The sequence below is a fragment of the Corticium candelabrum genome, chromosome 3 (genome assembly GCF_963422355.1).
Source record: "Corticium candelabrum chromosome 3, ooCorCand1.1, whole genome shotgun sequence".
NCBI lineage: Eukaryota > Metazoa > Porifera > Homoscleromorpha > Homosclerophorida > Plakinidae > Corticium > Corticium candelabrum.
Window position 1 is genome coordinate 666,963 of NC_085087.1, and position 26,233 is coordinate 693,195.

Sequence of the window (26,233 nt, forward strand, 5' to 3'; positions counted from 1 at the left end):
GAAATCAGTTACCTGGTATACTCTGCTGCTTCGCTAGTGTCCAAAAAGCGGGGCTTAAAAACGACGAAGTCAAACAATTCTCAAACACCGACATGGAGACGAAGGCTGGATATGGAGATTCTCACACTTCGACGTGCGATCTCACTGTTGCTGGAGGTTAGAAAGGGTTCATCGGGCATTTGGATGTTACATAAACTCCGACTTCTTCGACATCGGTTGGACATTCCTGTTCGGAGAGTTGTGAGGTCTCCATCAATTGATTGAAAATGGAACTTAAGTCCAAGGCTGAGCGGATCAGGAGGCTGGAGAAGAATTGTAAGAGAGTAGCCAGAATGGTTTGTTTCAACGAGATGCTGGACGGTTTTACAGAGAGCTGGGTAAGCAGACTATCGAGGTCACTTCCCTGCCATCCGAGTCTGAGATCGAACAGTATTGGGGTGGTATCCTAGAAACTGAGGTACATCACAATGAGTCTGCTTTCTGACTGAGACGTCAAACAGATGACGAGACGCACCGGAAAGATGAGCAGCAGTGGTTACCTATCTCAGACAATAAGGTCACATCATGTCTCAAAAGAATGGGGCAGACAAGGTTTATGGTTTCTGGGTCAAGCATATCACGTGTCTTCACACTGATCTGACTCGTAACTACAACCTGCTGGTTCAGAATCCAGACTCTGTACCCGACTGGTTGTCTCGAGAAACAACCACTCTGATTCCTAAGAATGACAAGACTGACCAAAAATTACCAGCCTATCACGTGTCTGTCTGTCTTCTATAAGACCCTCTCCTCAGTCATCAGGCAGAGGATTGCAGGGCATTTGGTTCAAAGAAACCTCATGGCTCCGGAGCAGAAGGGTTGTCGACAGGGATCTTTTGGTGCAAAGGATCAGCTATTGATCAACAAGCTTCTTACCGAAGACTGTAAGACCCGCCACAAGAGCTTGAGCCTGGCTTGGGTGGACTACCAGAAAGCCTATGACAGCATGCCACACGTTAGTTGCTCCAATGCCTTCAGATGCATAAGATCAGTCCAGTCTTGTGCAGGTTTCTGTTATGTGTGATGAAGAGCTGGAGGACATCAATGATACTTTCTTGCGGGAACAGTACAATCAAGACAAGACTTATGCAGATCAGGAGGGGTATTTTCCAAGGTGACTCACTTTCTCCACTTCTCTTCTGTATGGCTCTCAATCCTCTGAGTAAGGAGTTGAACAGGACCGGTTATGGCTACCGGATGACCACTGGGCATGGTGAGACTGCCAAACGTCAGCTCATCAGTCATCTACTTTACATGGATGACCTGAAGCTGTATGGCAGAAACTCTGATCAGTTGGATGGGTTGTTGCACACGGTTCATACCTTCTCTGATGACATCCAGATGATGTTTGGTCTGGACAAGTGTGCTGCTGCACACTTTGTCAATGGCAGACTACCTGGACACAACTCTGGAGTGACGGTAGGAAGAACGGACACCATCAACTGTCTGGAACCGTGTCCAGTCTACAAGTATGTGAGTGTAGATGAGAGTAACACTATTCAGCACAGCATGATGCGGGAGAGACTCCGTCGTGAGTACTTCCGCAGAGTGAAGGTGGTTCTGGGACTGAGTCGTATGGTCGGAACAAGATTCTAGCCATCAATGGGTTTGCACTACCCGTTCTCATTTACGGTTTTGGCGTCATTCATTGGGGGTGTACGGATTTGCAGCAGCTCCATCGACGGACCAGAAAGCTCCTCTCTATGCACGGTGTCCACCATTCTGCTGCAGACGTTGACCGACTGTACGCTCCTTGCAGTGATGGGGGTAGGGGGTTACAACAGATTGAGTCGACATATCAATCTTGTATTGTGAGGCTGAACTGTTACCTTGCTCACAGTTCTGATCCTTTCATACAGATGATACAAGAGTGTGACTCTGGAAAATCTTCACACTCGATCAAGTGCATGGCTTGTCGCTTTACTGCACAGCTGCGAAGGAGTCTTGCTTGGGTGACAAGTCGCAGAGCTTACACAGGAATGCATCCATCTCGGTTGAAGGTGGCTTCAAGCAAGCGCCTGAAACAGATGCTAGACATTACCGTACGTGTTGCAGTTCTCTTCATGTGCGATCCTGGCGCAGAAAGCCTATGCACAGGCAGTATTGCCGTCTCACTGAGCAACCGGCTGTGAACATGAAAGAGACCTACGAATGGCTAAGGCAGCAAATCTTCCTGCTGCAACTGAGGGACTGGTTGTTGCTGCTCAAGACCAAGCTCTTCGGACTCGGTACTATGAGCGCAAGATTCTACATCATGATGTCAGTCCTACTTGCCGCATGTGCAGTGTAGGCCTGGAAACAGTTGACAACATTGTGACAGATTGTAGTGCTTTGGCACCAATGAACTACACTGATCAACACAATCAGGCGACCTCCATCATTCACTGGGATGTTTGTCGTCATTTTGGGGTTCCAGTGGAGAGCAGATGGTACCGGCATCATCCTGATAGGCTTGTGGAGACGGATGACATTACTATGATGTGGGATACCACCATCCCCACTGCCAAGAAGAGCAAAGCCAATCGTCCAGACATCTGTCTCAGAAATAAGAAGACAAACTCTTGTCTTCTTATTGATATCAGCTGTCCTGCTGATGGCAACATTGGCAAGAAACATGCTGAGAAGTTGGCAAAGTACAGCGACTTGCGAGTGCACATAAGCCGCATGTGGCATTGTCGAACACTGGTGGTTCCGGTGGTCTTGGGAGCTTTGGGCACAGTGCACGCAGGTATTGCACAATGGCTGGACAATATTCCAGGTCATCACAACCTGCAGCACTTACAGAAAACAGTGCTTCAGGGATCTACTCGGATCCTTCGTAAAGTCATGTCTTCTTTCTAGACAGCCGTGATGGTTGAAGTACTTCTGAAGCAGGGTTTGCTTCCGGTACTTGTAATAGACTTTACAAACCAGACTGATCTGGTTGGACACGACATAATAACAAGTCACCGCCGTGGCTTAGTGGTTAGCGACAATGGCTACCACTCCATGGTTTGGGGGTTCAAACCCCAGTGACGACAGTAACTTATGAAACTTGTCTGTCTTTCTTTCTCATGTTTCTCTAGCTTTATCCATGAAACTATGACTTGTTTCAGTTGTTGGGAGCTTCTGTGGTCTGGCGAACGGTCCGTTGACGATGACGTTCAGTGCTTTCTTGGTGGTCATTTATATCCACTAGGCGTGCCGTCCCGATGTTTGTGGTCACCGTAATGCCTGCAGTCTATATAGAATTGGCTAGTCTTTGATCGCCGTGTGGACTACACAGAAACATGTACCCTGCTGGGCTCACCTGCCGGGTTGGTGGGCGCCCAGATGGGGGTAAAGAGCCCACTTGCCCATTATGGAGGGGCACAGCGACACATATATTTTGTTTCATACCACTACAGGTACAGTGCTCTAGGCCAGACAAGATACATACACTAACAAGTAAAAATAGAGAGTCATAGAAGAACAAACATAGAAGAATAAACAAACATAAATTAGGTTTAATCCAGCTCTTGAAGTCCATGTAGAACAACATGATTCTTGTCCTTGTCTCATTGTCCACTGATCGCCACAGATTACCTTGAGTATTCAGAATTAGAATGAACTGCTCTCCATAAGAAAGAGAGCTGGCTAACATGCAATAGATCTGGAGCTTCCCTGATAGCTTCTCCAAGAGTTTCCCGCAAGGATGTTCTGTTTGAGATCCTTAGCCCTCTATGATACCCTCTTCTCCACGCCTGATGTAGTAAACGTTTGGTACTTCCCATTCCCAAATCCCACAGTTCGCATCCATAGCCCAATACAGGTAACAATACGGAGTACATTATTGTTGTCCATACTGTAGGATTATGACCCACACCTTTGACAGCCCCTGCAATTGAGTATAATGAAGAGTAGAGCTTCCGACACCGCTCTTCCACTGCACCAGTTGTTTCTTTCAAAACAGCCGATAATTTATGACCTAAATGAATGACATCAGTACTTCAGACAGACACTCTCCATTGATGGAGAAAGCTGTCTCTTTACAGTAAATGGATCGCCTCTTCCTAAAACTAATTGATTTACTTTTCTGAATATTAAATTTCAGGCAGTGGTCTGTTGCAAAACTCTTGCAGATCTCCAATAACCTCTGCATGCCCTCTCTGCTTGTAAACAGAAGCGATAAATCATCCGCATATGCCATGCCACCCCTAAACCTCCCGTTAATTCGAACACCTACTCCCAATTGTTCCAATCCATCAACGCAGACATTAAATAAAGCAGGAGAGCGTACACTGCCTTGGCAAACTCCATTAGATGTTTTGAAAGATGCTGATTTTGACGAGTTCCATTTCACATATAGGTCTTGCTTGTTCTTTATACCAGTTCCTCACGAATTTCACGATAAAAGTAGGGGTATGCAGTTCCATCAGCTTCATAAACAATATAGCATGATTAACTCTATCATATGCTTTCGATAAGGCAAGAAAGCAAACAAATACAATCTTGTTTCCATTTTCAAGAAAATATTTGATAGACTCCTGTAACACAAACGTAGACATATCACAGCCATGACCAGCCTTGAAACCAAATTGTTGCTTGTTCGTATGCCAAATTCTCTGCTATTTTGCCATGATAATTTTCTCTAATAGTTTTCCCAGCACTGACGATATCGCTATGCCTCTATAATTGTCTGGACTATTTCTATCTCTTGATCTTTCAAGATTGGGATGATTGCAGTTTCTCTAAAGTTTCTTGGAATACAGCAATGCTTGATCAATCCTGTAAACAAGCCAGCAATATGTCTATAGAGATTCAGGGAGCCATTCTTGATATGTTCTGCCTGAATACCATCCAAATTTGAGGCCTTATTGTTCTTCAGTTGCAAAGAAGCCTTCCTACATCCTTCTGTGTTGATAACAAAGTGCCACCACGAGTTTCTTTTTCTCATATCTTCTTCTTCTACCATTCTATCAAGCTGGTTGTTCAATACATCGCAAAATTTTTGATCTTGAATATTTCCTAATTTTCGGTAATACTCTTCCAATGATTGCTAATGTCTCTGTCCGTTCTTGCCATCCCTATCTGAACACCATTGCATGATGAGCAACCTTGTTTCTTAATTCTTTCCAGAAATCATTCTTGTCTGCTGAACAAAGTTTTTCCAAGAGGATCTCACTCTCTCTTTTCACTCACCTGCTTAACCCTCTTGATTTCTTTTCGGAATATTTTCCGGTTGTCCCTCATTTCATCAAAGAGCGTACCAGACCGACATTTTCTACTTTGCTTCCATTACCAGTATACTTCATGGCTTCCTGTTGTCTTAGTCGATATCGCTATCACATCCATGGAGCCAAATTCATCTGTATTTCTTCTTTAGAATACTATTTTGCCCTGCAGTACGTAGTGCATGAATAATGCTATCGCAATACGGTTCCAAGAGTGGTCTGTGACAACACCAGTCTGGTTGATTACAGAGAATTGCACCCCAAGGTATTTCTATATCTGATAGGCGTCTATCAAATTCCCATTGGTATCCAGGTAAGTACAGGTCTTGAAACTGTTGCCAATTACAAACAAAATGGTTCTGTCTGACATTAGAGGTCTTTACATTATGTTGATTATCACCGAATTGAATCAATAGTCACACTGGCCAATGATCAGAACTAGGAACTACATCCTCTCTTACATAAAAATCTCCAACCTGAGATCTGATGTTATTTGACACTAAGGTATAGTCCACCAAACTGCACTTTGAAACATCCCCTGATTCCCACGTCATGAAATTTACATCTTTTTTCAAAGCGATCTAGATCAAAGTGATCTAGATCTGCAATGATGACACCATTATTTGTAGCAAACTTTCTCATCTTCTTTCCAAACCTGCTACTACTGTATGAGAGAGGGTCACCATTAAAGTCACCAATTATTATTTTGCTGTTGAACTCCAGGCTATTGACAAGACCATTCAAGTATCCAAGTTCTTCTTCATAATCATCACTTGATGCTACGTCTTCCAAATCACAGGACATATATACTGATGCAACCAGAATTTCCCTTACTTCCAAATCAATACTAATAGCACACAGTCTGTCTGATGTGGTCTTTTGTACTTGAGCATTCTTTAGTAACCCCATCTTCCACATGATAGCAACACCACCATAGGGTCTCCCTTGACCCATTAAATTACTCCTCATTGGGGAGACAGCTGTGAAAAACATATCAATTTTTACATGACCAAGTAGATCAAACTGTTCTTTCAGCAACCAGTGCTCCTGAGGCAAAGAATATCTGCTTGATCAGCAAGCACTCTAATATGATCTTCAGAAGATCTAAAACCTCTACAGTTAAAACTAATTACATTCAGAGTAGACTCCATTATCACTTACTGTTCGATTTGCTACTAGAGCCTCGAGGAGCTCTTATCCATGATCTAACCTTGACATATAGTGGCCAAATGAAGGATCAAGAACCTTTTACAAAACTAAATGATTAAAAGCTTGACTGAGAAAGGGGTCAAAACAACTTTCTGCTGAAGAGATAAAACTGAGAACAAAAGCCAGTGTTGCTATTTTCAATAATTCCCATATGCCCACACCCTTTTGCCAGTGACATTTGCAACCAGGAAAATATCTATTTGTAAAGCCAACAGCTGTTGTACTGTACCTAATTGATCACATCTTTAGCCCCATAAACTAAAGTCTATCTGATCTTCATCAATTTAAAAATCTAGCAACACTACAACAACTGAATTTGCCATAAGCTCATTTGCAGAAAATTAGTTGTGTTGACAGAAAATATGGCTCAGAAATCTGTGAGCGCGCGCGCATTTTATTTTAATATAAAAATTAAGTAACAAATGGGCTACCAGTGAACAGAGAGTCTGAATTTTGCATTGACAGAAGAGCTGAACAGTGCGTGCCTCTGCAGTAACATGTCGCTGGTTGTTTCTACTAGTACCCCGATGCAGTCCAGATGCCCGAATAATTTACGTTGTGTGCACGTGTACGAGACATTTTCTAGTTCCGCAAGACGTATTACAACAGTCGTGATTTGCTAACTCCTTTCACTGCTTTACATAAGCAGATTTGGCAGAAATAATACTTCCTTTCACTGTCGTGTTACTACAAAAGCATGTGCAATCAGAATAAAAAATTAAAAAGAAATTGGTTCACAGCTAAAAGTTGTTGAGCTCGCACCTGTCAAACAACTCATTTTCTTCTTGTGGCCTTATATACAGTTGGAGAGCATTTCCTTACTCTCTTCTGATGCTTCCTTTCTTCCACTTCAAAATGTCACAAGAGGTCCAAAACACATCATGTGATATCTTTTGCTCTTTTGAAACTTAAAAAAGCAGCAGAGAGAGGGATGACATATACACGTTTCTTCTGATTCAGCTGATAGTGTGACATTACACCCTCAGTGTAACAAGTAATTATTGGACTTACTCTCTAGCATTATTGTGTTTTACATAAGGATCTTCGAGGAAAGGAAGTGTAACTCATTGAAAGAAACATCTCAAGTAACATTTTTTCATCTAACATCCCTGCAAAGCCGACAGATTCTGAGAACAAACAGCAACAACAACTTTATCATCGCTCCAAAACTGGTTTGCATATAGTGTGCACGCTCAATCCCTTTTCCAATCATTTCTCTATTTACTTCCTGCTCTTCTGGTGGGCATGGCTCTTCTGCTTTCTTCTACTGCTGCTTTCTTCTACTGCTGCTTTCTTCTTCTTCTACCTCTTCGAAGGAGCAGAAACAACAATTGCACCCTTGATCACAGTTAATTAAATGAATGCATCAGTTGACTTATAACTGAAATGGACTCAATGACATAACGTACCCTTAATGAGTAAGCACAAGCTAATGACAAAGGTGTACCGGTAGATGTCACGTGCAATGGTAGAAAGACAAGACTACACTAATTAGCACCAAGACTTGGTCCACGCCAACGGAGAGATATGCCAGGGGTCAGTCTCCCTCGGTGTCTCTAAAGCGTTCATCTATTGACTCTCCACCCAATTCTAGCTAGATATGATTCGCAACCGGTGTCTCTATACAAACTATACATACAACTACGCAATATACTCGCCTCCATCCTAGCCACAAGTGAGAACCGCCAACAGGTCTAATCTTTATATACCCTTCCTTGTGGCTTGGTGCCAAGGGAACCTGCCAACTGGCAAACATCCAACTCTTGATCACACACCCAACATCTCCTGTCAATCAATCATCAACCAGCTTCCTTGTCATCACTTGTATTTTTGCAGTTGTAACACTTGCTGTCCCCAAAAACTTGCCTTGACAGTTTGTTCCAAAGTCACACAAAGTCTGTAGAATCAATTTATCCGAGTCCTAAAGTCAGCTCCACAATTTTTGGTTGCTCTGACTACTCCTATTTAGACAGGTGACTCTGTAGAAACGAGACCATCTCATTGCCTTGTTGTCGGTGAATCTCTAGTGTCAAAGATAGATCAGTAACTCGTGATCTGTCTGAAGAAAAAACTCCCTACTGTAAAGATACACTGTAAACCTCTGACTGCTCCACACAATAACTAAACAGTTCCTCTCAACAGTGGAGTAGTTCTTTTCTTGAGTCAACAACTTTCGACCAGCTATTATAATGGATATAGACAACCCTCGCGTTCTTGCAATAATACTGCTCCTATATATAGACCCTTATCACACATATGTGCACAATACAAAACACTCGCCATGATCCGGCAAGTGTAGTATTAGTCCACTAGATTGCTTGAGACTGCAGAAAGTACTTTCCGCTGCATCTTCCCAGAAAAGCCTGTTGTGTTGGCCTGTTCTTTGCATATTGGTCAATGGTCTGGCAACTGCTGCATAATTGGGGATAAGCTCCCTGTAAAGCTGGTGAGTCCCAGGAGTGACCTTAGTTCTTTTTCGTCCCTGGTTGTATTGCCAATCTGACTTTCTCCAATCAATCAAAAGAGGGGCGCCCAGATCCCTTGGTGTATTTCTTGCCACAAACGAGTTGACCCTATGTGACCAACACAGCATAACTTTGGTTGAAGGGTAAGTCCAGCTGCTGTTAGTTTCTCAAAGAACTTCCTCAAAGCGATGAGGTGTTCTTCCCAAGTAGCTGTGTGGACTAATATATCATCCATACAGTTATCCGCTCTCGTCAAACCTTTCAGTACCCATTTTATACACCGGGCCAGTGTTGCTCCTGAATTCAGCATAACAAAGGCATTTGAGAAATTCATATTGTTCATCAAAGGTGATGAATGTCGTTTTTCTTACATCTTCTGCTACTGGTATTTGCCGGTAGCCTTTTGACAAGTCAAATTGAGAGAAGTAGTTGTCATTGTTGATGAACTAAAATAGGTCGCTCATGAGTGTGATGGGCGCAAGGTCCATTACGGTGGTCTTGTTCAACTTACGACAGTCTATGCACACTCGGTTGGTACTATCTTTGCAAACCATTACTACTGGAAAAGCGTAGGAGGAGTTTGATTCTCAAATAACTTTCTTCATGTCTTTAATGCATGTCTTCAATGCCTTTCCGTAAAGTCTCTCATACTGTATGGTATGACATAGGGCTTACATTGGATAGGTCGATCAGACATTAAAACGCTGTGATGACACTCGAAATCGGTCATACCAGACATGTCCACAACAGACCTCAAAACTCAGTGATGAGAGCTCTTGCTTCATCTCATTGTGGCTCGGTCAATTGGTGTCTTAGTCAGATATCTTTGTAATCAGGAATCAGGTATCTTCCTCATTTGTAGGGTCGTCAGCTATCATCCCATCCGTCTCAAATAATGCCCCCCAAAAACTGTGATTTCAAAACTCTATTCTTCTTTCATTGATAAAATTTCTTAAAAATATTGACATGGTATGTCATCAACTTTCCATTGATGCTTACTCTGAAATCTGTGTCTTCTCACAAATCATCAACCATATACGGTCCCTTTCATGCCATGAGCAATTTGTTGCTACTGGTAGGCAGAAGAATGAGTACCTTATCTCCACTTACAAATGTCCGACGCTCTGCTTTCCTGTCATGATATGCTTTATGTTTAGACTGTGCCTTTTGTAACTCTTCCCTTGCAAATTGATTCTTTCTCAAAGCTCAAAACTTACTGGTATGAAGTTTTGATTTCACCACCATTATTTTCCTTTGTCCATAGATACTTCAAGGTCTATAGGAGGCCTCATATTCTCCATTTGATCTTTTGTATGGAAGAACGGTATGAGGCCTCATAGATACTTCAAGGTCTATAGGGATTCCTAAAGTACCAACGGCAATGCATTAATGCAGCGATTCCATTGCTGCAAATGATCTTTGCACAAGCGCTAAAGCATCTTTTTCAAAATCCTAATAAATTCATCCACAAGACCGCTGCAGGAAGGATGGTAAGACGTCATGGTCAATCGCTTGATGTTGAGAAGCCTGGACACTACTGTCAGACAATCTGATACGAAATTCACACCCATACTGCTCAGCACTTCTTCTGGGATGCCTATCCAACTAAGTTTACCGGTGCATCCGCTACAGCTTTGGTGCTGATGGACTTTAATGGCACTGCTTCAGAATATCATGTAGTGTAATCAATGAATGTCAAACATACCTGTGATCTTCCATCCGTGGTTGGATGCATTGGTCCCATCATGTCCACTGTGAAGCTTAGAAGGGATGTCCATCAGTGGTGTCCTCCCCCAAAAGCCTTTGGAATGTTACCTTTGATATGGTTTTCTGGCAGCAGAAGTCACAAGAACAGCAAAACATGAGATATCATTTCTAATTCCCCGCCAATAGAATGCCGCAAGATACGATGCATTGTCTTCTTCACTCCCAAATGACTGCTCTATCAAGTACAAACTCAACAACACATACCGTGAATTTTGGGCAATCTTTAGGAAACTACTCTTATTTACAGCCCATGGGCCGCTAAAAGAATCTAGATTGTGGTGGGTGATTCAACGTTGGTGTCCAAAGTTGGTTGATATTCCGAGGCTGTATTAGTGACGTGCGTTACTATACTACAGTGCACGTACAGGTTTGGCAACAAGACAACGTTTGTACGCTGTGGATGGGAACCTCTAAAGAAACGCCTGACAAGAAGCGTAGAAAGGCCGTCAGGCTTGGTCACCCTCGTAAGTTTATAGAGACTAAGTCTAGATGCAGGACGCTGCGAGATGGGACTCACACTTGCAAGCCTACTCTGTGGTGCTCAAGTCAATCTGCCAATTCTAGAGTTTCCTACAAACAGCCCGGCACTTATTGAGAACGAATATTCTTCCATAAAAATCCCATTTTCCATATTGCTGCCCGGTACACACCTGCTAACAGTCAACCCAAAGCCGGATCCGGGTCCTAAACTCCAGTCAAACTGGTGAACTTCCTGGATGCCACATCACCTTCCTTTGTTCAAAATTAAAGAAAAAAAGAAAATTGCCAATACATAACTATTTTAGACTAAACGCAGTAAGAAACGTCATTTTACAAAGTCCAGTCTCCATATCGTCTGAGAGGTATATATACCCTTTGTTGTGCAATGACTTCTTCTAACAGAAAGATCTGGTCATCAACGGATGAGTCACCAACAGACGAGTTGCTACCACTATCAGATGAGTCACTTTCAGACACGTGCTTGTTCTTGAGCCAACTTGTTTTGTTCTTCAGCCTTGGGACCAAGGATTAGACGATCTATATAAACTTTTCTCCTAAAAGGAGTGTCCACGTATCGTGCTGTGTAGTACCTATTCCCCAACACACTGATGACCTTTGCTTTTCCCCACCATTGTCTATTTATATTACACACCAGAACAACACCATGAAGGTTGAATGAATGGTTTTCTCTCATGAGCAGTCCGATCGTGACTCTTTTTTGTTTAGCTTGAGCTTTATCCATTGTTCTATGTAGTTTTCTATTGATCTTTGAAACTTTACATGGAGGTCTGATGAGATCTAAAATGACATCTCAAATCTTGATTCATCAATAATGTTGCAGGAGAGATGCTGGTAGTATTGTGATTAGCATTTCTATGAACAAACCAAAAGTCTGTTACAACTTCTTCCAAATTCAATCCTGCCTTCTCCATTCCCTTCTTGATTGCTGACTTCAACGACTGAATAAACCTTTCAACTTGCCTGTTGCTTTGGGGATGGTACTGAGGTGTTAAGGTATGCAAGTTGATCCCACAGGCAATTAAGTCACCTCCAGCCATTATGAGAGAGCATCCACAACAATAAACTACGTCTTACATCTTGTTGAAAAATGGTCCTTCAAAATCAATGTGAATCCTCATCCAAGGAAATTTGGGAAATTCCCATGGGTAGAGAGCTACTTCTGGTGGCATGTGACTGTAACTAGCACAAGCCTCACAACTACGGGCCATTGCTTCAATGTCTTTATCAATGTCTGACCACCATATGAAACAACGAGCCAGTTCTTCATTCGTTCTATACCAACATGAGATTTGCATAGTTCTATTAGAAGCTGCCACATCACTTTTGCTGGAACTACAATTCGAGGGTCTTCTGCATGTTTCAGTATACATCAATCATATATGGACAACTGGTGCTGACATGCCGTGAAAGCCGAAAGTGTTTTGTTCTTACTGTTGAAGGCCACCCTTCTTTAATACATTTCATAACAAGTTGCAGAAAGTCATCTTTTGTGTACTTTTGAAGCTGATGATAAGGAATTAGGCCATCTTTAATGATTTAACATTCCATAGCAGCAATACATCATTCTGACTGATCTTTGTATTCAGTAATCTGATCAAACTTTTTATCTAGACCAATTGGAAGACGGGATAAACAGTCCGCATTACCATGTTCGGATAATATAGTGAATGTCATACTCAAATTGTGATAGTTGGAATGCCCAATGTGCAAGTCGTCCACTTGTCCAAGTGAGAATTGTTATTTTCATGGAATCAAAGATGGTAAGTAGTAGACAATGATCAGTTCATAGAGAATTTTCTAAGCAATAAATAACTGCTAACGCTTCATGTTTGACCTGAGTAATTTCATTCTGATTTTGCCACCTGATGGCTTAAGAGATAGGTACAATGACCTGTCCAACTGGCTTCTCCTGGTTCACCTTCAAATGACGATACAGCCTGTATAGAATTCCTTCTTCTCCGAAAATAAGATTGTCCCCTCCCCTTTCTGCATATGACTCTCTGGTCACTTACATTTTTTTTTCTGCATCAATGAATCCTCAAGTTGTAGACGCAGTAGCCTATCTTTGTCAACCTTTTTCTATAACTTAGAGCAGGAAACCCTGACAGCGATAGCTCGCCCCTCTCTTGTCTTGGGCTCTCGTTGTAGCAGCACCTGCTTTAGACCAAGAAAAGTAAGTACTGTCAGCTGAACAAATTACTGGAATGTTAACAATAATCAAGTCAAAATTAGCATCTGAAGGGCACAGAGCCTCAACAATACCCGTTAAATACGGTGTACTTACACAAATGTTTGTGACTGGTACCTACTGTGTTGTTGACCATTTGCATGAAAGTGTGTTCCCTGTAAAATTATCATCAGATACAAATCATTGATTTCATATGATTCCACTGCACCCAGAGTTCTGCAAAACACTCATATCCGCATTACCAACCTTACCATGCACTACCAGCATCATCTAGGGTTGTAGTTGCTGTAGCAACTAAACCTGAGGACCACTCGTGATCAAGACCTTACTGCCATCTGCTAAAGGTAACCAGCCATCAGTCTAGTGGGGCTTCTGGCCGACTGACTTATGAGATGATTCTGATAAGGGACCCGATTCTACCACACATCCGCCACTGGCCTCCCTTAAGTGACAGCGGTTGTTTGCACTTTTTGAGCTTGTTTTCAACCATTGAAGAGCCACTAGGACTTTCGTAATAGGTTTTCTTGTGTCAGCAGTATAGGCAGAAGACTCCAGCATTCTCAGGCCTCATGACCAGCTTGTTGCAACAAAAACATCACTTCCTTGTTGTCAGACAACGTTCAAAGAATTTGTGTCCATACCTTTACATACAAAGCACTGCACTACCGTGTTGTCTGAAGAAGACTCCTGTTCAACTGGTAGCACTACTTCTCCAGTTCTCAGTGGTTGTTTGGGGACCTCCAACAAGGCCTGATCCGTTGCCTGGAAATGCCTGTTGTCTGCTGTCAGAAACATCTCCACAACTTCTGCCATTTCATGGAGATCTGCTAACTTTCCTTCATGCAGGTAAGTAACAAGTCTTGAGGACATAAATTCAGAATTGCTCCTTACTACTAAGTTTTTGACACCTCGGCCGTGTCCTCTGCACACACTAACAACATCTATTTTTAAAATAACTGTAAATGATAAACAAACTATTTGGAGCTTTTGCTTAACTTGGGCTTTATATAATAGTCCGATGAAATTTCAAGTGATAACCATCTTCTGTTAAGTCATAATGTTGCAACAAGACTTCTCCTTGAGTTGGTCATAATTAACCACAGCTGCATCTGACAATCTAGAACAGACTTCAAGAGCTTTGCCAGTTAACAGAGCACTAAAGGCGGGCACTCAAGTATCATTGCCTAATCTGTTGGTTCCCACAAACTGCTTGAATTCTTGCAAATATAGCTGTCTAATTCATCTTTGCTGTCCTGGAATGGCAGAAGCTTTGGTAGCTTTGCCATGCCTTTCAGCTCATCTCTTACACTAACCAATGCTGGAACAAACCTTGCACTTTCCAACAACCATTTCCTCTCCAGCTCTTACTTCCTTTCCTCTTCAGCCTTGTAACTGCATCGCTGCAGATCCCCTTCTTGTTCCTCACTCTGACTGCATTTACTTAATCTCTCATTCCCTTTCTGTTCCTTTTGTTCTAATACCTGCTGCTCTCTTACAAACTCTTGCAATTCTTTTCCTTCATACCCCATCGCGCATCCCGTCTCACCCAAACAATCCACTGCTTTCGTGTGAGCTCACTGACATCCTTGTTCTTCCGGGTAACAACTGTTTTTCCCGCCTGAACCCCCAAACGTTGTGTGCAGTGGGAGAAAGACAAGGCTACAACCAATTAGCACAAGACTCGGTCCACACAAACTAAGCGATATGCCAGAGACGAGTCTCCCTCATTGTCTCTGAAACACTCGTTTATTGACTCAACTCTCCACCCAACTCTAGCTAGATATGATTCGTGACTGGAGTCTATATACAACCTACATCACTATGAGATATACTTGCCTCCATTCTAGCCACGAATGATAACTGTTAACAGTTCTAATTTTTGTATATCCTTCCTTGTGGCTCGGTGCCAAAGCAAACCTGCCAACTGGCAAACATCCAACCCTCAATCACGCACCCCAACATCTCCTGTCAATCAATCATCAACCGGCTTATCTGCCATTGCTTGTAATTCCTGTAGTTGTGACACTAGACTACACAGTGTTCTAGCCAAGATTTTTGCCAACCGTCAATATGACGTCCATAAATATAATGACGTCATCAAATGTTTGATGTTGACATATTTGGTAATGACAACATAAAATTACTTTATCTGTTCTCTAGTTGTACTAGAATCAAATGCAACATAACAGACAGAGAGACAGATAATACAGCAGATTATTACAATGACAAGTTGACTTAAAACCGGAATTATGAGCTGACCTAAAAGAGTAAATGTGTACAGTACAAAACATGAGATTGAAGATAAACAGTAATTAGTAGAACACCTGCTGCAACCACAGTCACTCATTAGCAATTCTTGTGTGAAAGGTCAACAGGATTTCACCTCAAACACCAACAAGGAGACCATGCACTCCCTAAGATTACCAGATGTCTGACATGAGAATATGTATTGTTCTGCAGCAACTTTGGGACCATCAAGACCACTAATATTGTTAGATCCGTGATCCCACACTATGTTTGCTAAGGCTTTCCAATTCTGTCCCAACCGTCAATAAATGCTGTTTTCCCCACTCCAAACGTCCCTTCCCTCTCCCAACTGTCATTTTCACAGTACTGACGGTACTGGCAAGAACACTGCTACAACTGCCTTTGAGAATTAAACAGCCTAATTTCTACCTTGAAAGTAATGGCTTTTACTCTGGCATCAAATTATCAGTAAAACTAAGACCAGAAATTTCACTAAATGATACAATAAAATGAGATGCTAAAATGTATTAACAAACAAGTATTAATGCATTCACACAGTTACAAACACCAAGATTATATTAACTTTTCAAGCATATTCTCACCATTCCCGTTTCAGCCTTTTCTTTATCAATCAGCCTGGATCTTTCCTGGTCTCTCTCCTTAGCCTTTTCAGCAGCAACTGATTTCTGCCTCAACAACTTACGGCTGGATGCACGTTCACTCAATTGACGAAGTGTCTTTTTAGGAGAACCACCTTGATCAGCACTGCTTAGTTGGCGAGATAGTTGACGCTGAAGTTTGCGTTGTATCCCTGCTTCTCTAGTCTGTGACTCCATGTCATCAGTAGGTGCTGTTGCACTCAAGGCAATTATGTTTCCCATTCCAGGACCAGCTACTTCTTCTTCTTCACTGAAACCCATTAGGTCTGAACAAAAACAACAATTAATCAAGAAATGCACTTTACTGGTCATGTTAGTAAAGTACCGTAAAAAGGAATATGTCACAGAACATGACAATAAACAACTGCTGAATCTTTACGCATATTAATTTATGGCAATGCTAGAATAATGATCAAATGCACACTTACACACCAAAAATTGATGTTGTACTCAATAAAAGCTGCTTGCTACAATATACTCTGCTTGTAACACACAAATACACAATCTGACTTAATACAGCAATGATAAAGTGCTGTGAACCAACAAACATGCACATTATCTATGTTAATATATACACACCACTGACACCCATGCATGCATATGTCGTGAAGAGTAAAACAACAACCAAAATTTGATAAGTAGACACGTCAATAGATTAACTGTTGCAACAGTCACATAAAACATTATAACTTCCATTTCTGAAGATGTAAATTTCTCTGTGCATATCATAATTAGGTCTGATGTTGTGTCATGGGCAACAGTTGCTTGCATAGTAGCACCTTGCTAATCCAAAGAGTCCCAGGCCAAGCCATGTTCAGATTAGAGGCGCAGTGTTCGAATTATCAAATACTGTAAAGTGTTGTCTGGACTTTCAGCTTGGAGTTGCATTCAGCAGTCGACATCCTTCACTGCAGCAACAACTCAAACCAAGATGACTCCAAATTCCCATCATGATCTCAGCACACAAGTGAGAGCAAAGCGCTGGAAGTGATTTAAATCAGCGAGGGTGTGAATTAGAGAGGTCTGGACTAGTAAGATTCTACTGTACCAGTAATACTAACTAGTACAGTAAGAACCAGTAATTCTTAGTACAGTAGTCCTCCAGATACCAGTAATGATTATCATGACTCTTTTCTGAAAAAATGATACACAACTGTAATTACAGGACTTGGGTAAATAGCCTTTATTAGTTTTGATTGAATACCAACTGCCAGAGAACAGACATCACATTGTAGTTGTTGTTACGCTAATTCTTGTATTGTCTTGCGCTATACTCGAATACATTACATGGTACCACAAAATGGAGCATCTAAATCATCCAGAGCATCTATAGTTGACAAGAAATAGATATTTGGCAATGGTGTGGAAGAAGTGAACGCAGCGGTTTGAAATTTATTTAGTAGCTTCTGGATTGAAATCTCAAGCTGGTCCTGTGCAAACGTCGGTCCCGTAATACGTACAATTTTCCAAATACACCATTTTAAGAAACAATAGTAGTCAAGTATCAGCCAACAAGAAAATGAAAGCACTTGTCCAAGAGCTAGCTGTGAAATACATTTATCATTTGAATATACTACGTGTACACTAAATGTCCAAAATTAGCATCAGTACATGTAGGCACCAAGGCAGTACTCAAGCAACATGAATTATCTTAACTCTTATTGTATGCATGACATATGCAGTAGTTCATTGATTAAATGCCTCCCTCATATAAACGCCTCAGCTAAGAGTACAGATAAAATGTGAACTCTGCCCTTGAATAAATTGCCGCATTTCAACCATATAGATCTAGCTTGACGTTTAAAGGAAAGTTATCTTTGAAGGCATATATGAAGCAAACGTTTCTTTAGACTACCTGGATACTGTTACACTGAATGCTGTTTCACTGCAATTCTCAAAACGTGAAACGCGTACCAGTATGGTAAGTTGTTGTGCTCTTGAAAAGGTGTCAAACCTACAGTGTGTACACATACACACTCCTAAAGCACGGAGAGAAAGCACTTAACAAATAAACGCCAACCTCATGTATACACAGCAGTTGTAAAAAATAAACGCTACAGTGCTTAATTAAAGAAATACGGTAAGTTCATCAAGCGATACCTAGTCACTGCACGGGACGTTCAGTTTGCTACCTGTTATCAAAATTTAAAGCGTCTTTTTTAAAGTGTCAGTCTATTAAAGAGGTGTTGACAAGACAAGCTAAAACAAATTGGTGTAACAGACAGACAATGAAGACCTACAAAATCAATGGTTTCCCTAATTTTCATCTCTCTTTGACCTTACATTGGTTATCTGAATTTTGAAGAAGCAAGTCAATATCAGGAGCATATAAAGAGAGAAGATGGACCATCCATCTATGCATGCGTGAGGTGATATCGTTGTGATGGTAAGTTTGATTTAGTGTCAGGCCGAGAAGACGGCAGCTGGAGGAAGCTGCGAGAAAGCTGATCAATGCTCAAACAATGACCTGACAACAAGAAGAAAGCCGAGTCTCCTCACCAAGGTCAGCTTTTAAAGGACATGTGGATTTACCACTTTCCTGTCTAGCTGAGTTGTGCTACCACACTGTACTGATGTGAATGTTACTGTCAACGTCTACCTCTCGTTTTGCAAGCGCGTCTTGCAGTAAAAGTGTCAAAAGCTGTCGTTCCAGCGCTAACTCAAAGTTACATATTAGGATAGTGGCTCTGCGTCTTACCATCACAACAATACCCCACCCATGCTTAGACGAATGCACGGTCTTCTTAATATGCTCCTGTCAATATTCAGTTTAATTTAATACCTACTGTCGCATCAAAATAATTGTGTTTCATGTCATGTGACCAACACAATTGAAATATTCTTTGTATAATAGTAATTGCAGCTGTGTTTAAGCCACAGCTATTAGCCTACTGAAGATCATGAAAGAAATATTGTCTATACCACAAATTTAGATGATATTTTGTTTCTAAGCTCCCTACTTGTAAAATCTACCTCAAATCATAGAAAGCAACTGTTGTTTCACATAACGCAACGTCTGTGACACCGCAAAAATAATCTGTAATTGTCAAAGTAACTTATCACATACGGGATATAGAAGTCACCCCTGGTTACACAATGCTAGTTTCCCCAAGAACTATCGTAAGCCAGGAAAGGCTAAGCAATTGATTTTGCATTAGCAGTTGCAAACAGGTAGGTTCTGTTGTTTATTTCCAACAAGACCTGGTAATCCCAAACATGAATTACACTGTTCTGGTAAAAAAACTCATTCTTTCATGAAGGTTTTGCAGATCTGATTAGAGGTTCATTCGTTGCCTAAGGTTACCATGTATGACAACTTACAATTACTGCTCAGTAAAAGCGGGTTCTACGGGGTAATTTCCTCAAAACTGCCACTAAACTTTCTTTGTGACAAGCTATGGTACTCTTGCCACTTGCTAATGACAAGTACTATTTCCCACCACAGCTGTATTTACTGCTCCACTGTTTGCTGAGCAGAAGTCAGCTGATTTTGTCAATCATTCCACTGTACTCAGCCTGTATAGACAACAAACAGTGGCATGTCATAAGCAACAGCTGATTGGGCAACAGAAATACAAAGGAACATTATTCGAGCAATGTGCATGTGACATAATGCTATCAACTGCAATCATAATAACATTGCATGTCAAGGTCAGAATTATGACCATTTGACTTGATGAAACCTCAGGCATCTCACTAATTAGCCTTGGCTTCACCTCAACTTGTATTCATGAAGGTACAGCAGTGAACGCCCTAATAGTAGTGCTGCCACTACCTCTATCATAATCCATTTCTCCCATTTAGTAATACAATTGTAATCATGCACGTAGTCTATAAACTATATATGTCTAATGCATATATATATATGGTTAAAAAACAGAACTGCTCAGGTTATGATTCAAGCAAACCAGGAGACGTATATCATCCAGATTTCATGGATGGTCAACCTGGATATTTTGATGTTGAAATCTGTAACTCTTTACAGCCTTTCTAGATATTGAAAGGAGCGATCAGTCCTGGCGCAGCAGCACAAGCAGCAGAACTTGAAAAAGATGCCTGGCATGAAGCCAGTGTTACCACAGCAGGTGGTCTATTCTATCAACTAGTTTTTGTATCTCTAGGCTTCATATCATCTTTCACTTTAAAGACTTTGAAACGAATATGTTCAAAGACGTCATCAATCAGTGGGATACCGTTTCCTCGAGCTTTCAAGAACATAGTAGAACAGTTGCCTGTAAAGCTATGGTGCTACAACACCAAGATGTTATATGCATGTGTATGCAATTAGAAGTTTTAGATGTTCGTAGTTGTGTGACAGTACACTCCTTAAAATCTCTCAAGTTGGTAGTTCACCAGGAACTATCAAATTCTGGTCAAATGACGCAAGGTTGACGTGCTCACTGCCATCCACAAATGACGTAGCATGCCCAAGCAATTGACTTAATAATTTGCGAGTTGAATTACAGCTTCCAATGAAGGCTGCTGGAGCTGTTCTGCTGGCTTCTCTTATACCGCTTTTACACTAGCAACTTCAGAACCAAGTTGGACCAGATAAAGTTTCTCCACGATTGTCATTACTTTACTCTACTCAAAATACTCAATAAAGGCCTTGTTTTGATGCTGACATTGGCCATCTAGATCACTTTCAACTATACCTAGCACGGTTCTGAAGTCTCTAGTGTGAACGTGGTATAAGACCAAGGCCACCAAGACAGACTGGAAGAGTTGCCTGTTTCCAACAGGCGTCAGACATAGACGAATCAAACATCTTCTCTAGGCAATGACGCACACCATGATCAAACCAGGTAAGTTGTTCTGTCACTCTCCCTGGGGGGACAGTTCTGATTAGATGATATATTTTGCACAGCCTAAGACAGCTGCGTAGGAGGTGCATCTCTACTTGGGGTCTTCAAGATCACAGAGATAATCCTGACAGAAGAGAACATTGTCCACTCGTTTGGCAAAGGACTGATTAAAGAATGAATCAGACCCAACACTGGAGCCCCTAAAAACTCTGCGCTTCTGAACTCTGATTGATTCGTATGACCTCTCCATGGAACTCTCAAAATGGAATGTCACCTGATGGCCAGAATACCTCACATTTCTTCTTATTCATGTAAAGGCCATGCGATGAGCCCTTTCATACAGTAAGTCCAGGAAATAAGCAACAGAACTGCGTTTTCCTACGAAGGTGTCATCATCTAAGTACCAAAGCTGGAGGTGCAGATCTCGTATGTTATCAATATCATCAAGGAGCTCCAGGATAACTGACGAAAAAGGAGAGGACCCAGAGGGTCTCCTTGCCAAACTCCCCCTGATGATCTAATGACATCATTCCCAAAGTGAAGTTCTCCATGGCAGTGATATGACCATTGAGACCATGCGAATAATTCCGGAAATTGAGTATGTACACATTGGAGAAAGAACCCTCGACCAGCACTCATTGAAAGCACTTCAGAAATCAATTTTCAGACAACAGAGATCCTGATTGTCCGCATGTGATTCTATGAAGCTGGAAAGACAGTGGATAGCAGCTTCTAACCCTCCTTTAATGCCAACAACAACTTGGCCAGTGGGAATGAAAACATCTGGCAACTTTGATCGAACTGCCATGCAGCAGAGGCGGCTGGCAAGGCGTCTTAAAACTTCTCCTACTGCAACTGGCCTGATTCCGCCTCATTTCTTGTATGCATAAGTGTACACACACACACACACACACACACACACACACACACACACACACACACGCACCACACGCACCACACGCACGCACGCACGCACGCACGCACGCACGCATGCACACACGCACGCATGCACGCACGCACGCACGCACACACACACACACACACACACACACACACACACACACACACACACACACACAAACATGATGGTATATACATGAAGTGGTGTCATCTGTATTGACGGTAAGTATTATGCATATGAGTAGTATGCGTATGACTGTGTCGTGCATATGTGTATCTTCAGTTAAGTTACCATCGACGTCTTTACCTTATATAAAGTCGCGTTATAATTATAAGGACACTGCATCATAACCCAGTACATACGCGTTTATCGTCTTCCAGCTAGTGTGAAAAGTAGAGAGTCTTTACGAGCTTTAAGCAGAGCCTACTAGCACTACAGACCTAATGTTTATCATTGCTAAAAATTTCAAACACGTAAACCACACTCTGAAACTGTATCCGCTATTAGACAAAATTATCACGTAACTTCTTGCTACATTTTCCCTATTGTCGCGCACGTTTCTAGACATGACACAACATTTTAACTGTTCCTTAGTATTTTGTTTGTCCACCTCTAGCTGATCTAATTGAAATCACGTGACAGGCAGCACTGTCGACTAACGTCTGCACATGCGCTGCTGGACGAAACGCCAGAGTTCTTCTTCATTCTGGGGATGCCTTCTGTTTGTCAAAACTTTCAATATATGCCACAAGTTTTCGATTGGGTTGGCGTCTGGAGATTGCGGAGGCCAATCAAGTACGATGACGTCGTTCTCACGCAACCATTGACGGGTGAATCGAGCGGTATGGATGGGCGCATTGTCGTGCTAGAAAACAAATTCCTCTCCTATTAACCTTTGAGCATCAGGAAGCATGTGGTCCTCGAGAACTCTTTAGTAAGCAAGAGCGTCTACGCCTTCTAGTCTTACTAGAGATTCGACGCCATAATATGACATGCTACCCCACACTATAACACTTGGTGAGTGTTTTACTGTCAAATCACAGAATTGCAGCAAATACTCTTCTCTCTTATGATGACAGACGTGCAACGCTCTGTCGGTTCCAATGCTAATTTTGACTTCAAAGCTAAAAAGGACAGATCTCCACGCCTTCACATCCCAGTCACGATACGTTGCCGCCCATTCTCGTCTGAGGAGGTGGTGTTCGTCTGTCAGCAGCGGTTCCTTGCGTGGCCTCCGAGAATGCAGCTCACTTTCATGCAGTTGTCTTCTAATTGCACTACAGGAAATAGCAATGTCAGCCTCCTGATGCCGCTAAAAGAATAGCTGTCTCGACAACTTTCGCCTGTTCTCAATAGCAAGGCGCTTCAACATCCTGTCCTGACGTGTGGTTGTTTTTCCTTTTCTACCAGGACGTGTTGTATAGTCACAGGTACTGTTTGACAGCCTCTGCAGGCATTGATGAACTGCTGTCTTCGATCTTCCCACTTGCACTGCAATCTGGCGAGTGGTATGGTTTACAGAATGGAGTGCTTCGATCTTTCTTTGATCTTTCCTCTGGTAATGGGACTGAGCTGCTTTCCTCTTGGCACTACAGCACCTCACAGCGAATGAGCAAACCAAAACAAACTTGTGAAATAAATTCAGCTGAAAAGGAACTAGCAGATGACATGCAATTTTGCAGGCTCTTACTCTAAGGGTTTTGGTAGCTGAAACATTTCGCGCACAGGTTCACTGTTTTGGAAACACCGGAAATGGCTAACTAGTAACATTTTCTAACTTTTAGAGGTTACTTGCAATGTTCAGATGCTCATTCTTCTACTGAAAAGTTAAGCAAAAACCTTTCTAATAGTACAATGCCTAAAACTGTCCGATAAGACTCCCAAATTTAAATTCAAGCAACATGCGCTAAAATCCTGTGTTCTGACGTTGAGTCCACTCTTCCTCTTCCTTGCACAAAAGTAAAGCGTCTATGAAAATTATGCAATAAAATTACAACTGCATTGACGTAAATTTGTGAAACTCAACGTCCAGAAGAAGCCAAAACAGGACAACCAAAACAGCCTGTTTCTGTGTTATGTCATATACTGTAAGTCGTCTGCAGTACGTTCAGAATTCGTAATTTTCAACCAAAACAAAGTATAGAATAGTGCGATTATGTTTACATCTAGCACTGTCACAATTGAAAGATTTCACTTATTGCCTAAGAAATAGTTTACAATCTAAAAGTACCCGTATGTTTTGACAGCAGTGTCTTTATAATTATGAAGCGGACTATATATATATGCCTGTGCCGCTTCCACGATGTCCTCTACTCCTGTTTTGTTTTCTCATCATCGCACTTTCTACTTCCTTCTCTATAAATCTTTACAAATCATGTATTTCTGTCGTCTTTGGACCAGTAGTGCACTTGTTTGACATATCCAGTCACAGTTTCAGCCGAGCTATTACTAACCTTCATGAACAACTGTCTGTGAAACTGTGGCAATACAACTCTCGCATGATAACTGAACATCTAGATGTTTTGTCTGTAGCAAGTGTTTGTAGTGGTGTTTTTCAGTAGTGTTCCGTCCATTGGGCGGTTATAAACAAAAAAAAAAAAAAAAAAAAAATATATATATATATATATATATATATATATATATTAATTTTTTTTATATTTTACCCACTAACAGTGGGCAAACAAATCACACATTCTCCCACATAACATTGTCAACATTACAGATGGCTAGTCTGTCCAAAATCAGTTTAGCATTATACCGCCCAAGACTAAAAGAAAGTTGTTGCAGTAAATGCTGGATAGCTTTAGAGACCGTTGTCCCTGTAGTTAAAACAGTTCTTCTTGCTATAATTTTTAAAATCTCTAAAGAACTACGAGACCAAATGGCCAGTTTCTCTACAACTAGAGAATAGAAGTCACATCCAGCTGCGTTAACTTCATCTTCATACCGTGCAATCATCTCGGAGTCTCCTCCAGCAGCTGCAGCTCCTGGTTGGGTGGCTGATTCTAAGAGATATGATGCCTGTAGGGAATTCCTCACAGTCACATCAAAATATGCACCTGGGCCCTGCAGGAAGTCAAGATGAAACACATCCCCTGGTCTGGCATTGTTGTGGCTGTTGCACCGTTGCTCCTTCTTGCAGTCGCGATTGTCAACAAGAACTGTGTTGAAAATGACATCACAAAGTGTGTCATGCCTTTTATTTCTTAGTGAGCCATGACCACAACCCAAGACATGATCTCCATGTGTATCAATGACAGTACCACAAGGACACCTAACGGATGAAGTAGGAGATAAAAACACAGGAATGCCAAGCCACATACAAAGAGCAACCATAAATTCCTGAGGAGACATGACCAGGCCCAATTTCTGGTTAGGTATTGCCATAAGCCATGCCCCGGAATGTCTGGCGGAGACTGAGTTGAGACGTGCTTTATCTCATAAGTCACTTTCAGTCTTGATTTTCTGTAGCAGTGATGAGTCAAGAACGGCTTGGAAGTCGCGTTGTTTAGAAGCCTTGAAATCAATATCCTCACAGTGTGACAGTACAGTCCTTACAATCCCTCGAGTTGGTAGATCACCAGGAACTATCAAATTCTGGTCAAATAAGGTGAGGTTGACGTGCTCATTGTAAAACAAGTAACAATAGGTTTTGATTGATTGCCTAAATGACGCCTCACTACTGCATCTTGTAACATTTTCTAGATGGTAATAAACAATATTTAGGGGTGGAGCTCCTAAAGCATGTGCAATCTCAATGGTAACACGCACCTTTCGCCGATCTTGCTGTACACAACGTCCACATTGCCGGGTCTGCTTCTGGACCGTAGATCATCTTGCTGTTGACTAGGCTTTGTAAGTAAGTTCACTACGTACCATTTCGTGCATCTTGTGAGAGACTTTGCCTGCGTACAGACGCGTAGGAAGTCATTTCTTGAGTACGACTTCTCAAGGGTAAGAGACTGCTGTTCAAGCTGAAGACTCCTGATTCACACTCTGAACAGATACACGTAGAGTTGAAGCACAGCTTACTCATTATCTAGTGATAGATTAGTTTTAGCAAGTGAAATAATGCCACCTGGGAACCCATTTGGGGTAACCAGACATGTAGTACGTTCTGCATTGTTTCTGGGCAGTCTATCTTGCTTCTGTATATATGTGATTGGCCAAGTCAAAGATGTTACTGTGATAACTTGCACTCAATATGTACTGACGCGGATCAGAGTACAGTACACGTACACTACAGTCTGCTTATTAGCA

At 41.7% G+C, this 26,233-nt stretch overlaps 3 protein-coding genes across 3 annotated transcripts; 1 reads left to right on the forward strand and 2 right to left on the reverse strand.

The window, feature by feature from the left end:
• Window positions 1-1,182: 1,182 nt before the first annotated feature.
• LOC134177012 (uncharacterized) lies at window positions 1,183-1,635 on the forward strand. The gene has a single exon (XM_062643712.1). The coding sequence runs from the start codon at window positions 1,183-1,185 to the stop codon at window positions 1,633-1,635; it is 453 nt and encodes a 150-aa protein (XP_062499696.1).
• A 14,419-nt stretch (window positions 1,636-16,054) lies between these two features.
• On the reverse strand, window positions 16,055-16,529 carry LOC134177013 (uncharacterized). The gene is made up of 2 exons (XM_062643713.1): window positions 16,192-16,529; window positions 16,055-16,125 (listed from the first exon to the last, which is right to left on the reverse strand). The coding sequence occupies exons 1-2, from the start codon at window positions 16,526-16,528 to the stop codon at window positions 16,055-16,057; spliced, it is 408 nt and encodes a 135-aa protein (XP_062499697.1). The 5' UTR covers window position 16,529.
• An 8,129-nt stretch (window positions 16,530-24,658) lies between these two features.
• Window positions 24,659-25,327, reverse strand: LOC134177014 (uncharacterized). Its single transcript, XM_062643714.1, has one exon. The coding sequence runs from the start codon at window positions 25,325-25,327 to the stop codon at window positions 24,659-24,661; it is 669 nt and encodes a 222-aa protein (XP_062499698.1).
• Window positions 25,328-26,233: the final 906 nt, after the last annotated feature.

Bases quoted from the DNA above. Each gene is read 5' to 3' on its own strand.
- LOC134177014 (XM_062643714.1), bottom strand. From the start codon at position 25,327: ATGTCTCCTCAGGAATTTATGGTTGCTCTTTGTATGTGGCTTGGCATT.
- LOC134177013 (XM_062643713.1), bottom strand. From the start codon at position 16,528: ATGGGTTTCAGTGAAGAAGAAGAAGTAGCTGGTCCTGGAATGGGAAAC. The intron at 16,126-16,191 runs GTTAATATAATC...AATACATTTTAG, and splicing joins GGTGAGAATATGCTTGAAAA to CATCTCATTTTATTGTATCA.
- LOC134177012 (XM_062643712.1), top strand. From the start codon at position 1,183: ATGGCTCTCAATCCTCTGAGTAAGGAGTTGAACAGGACCGGTTATGGC.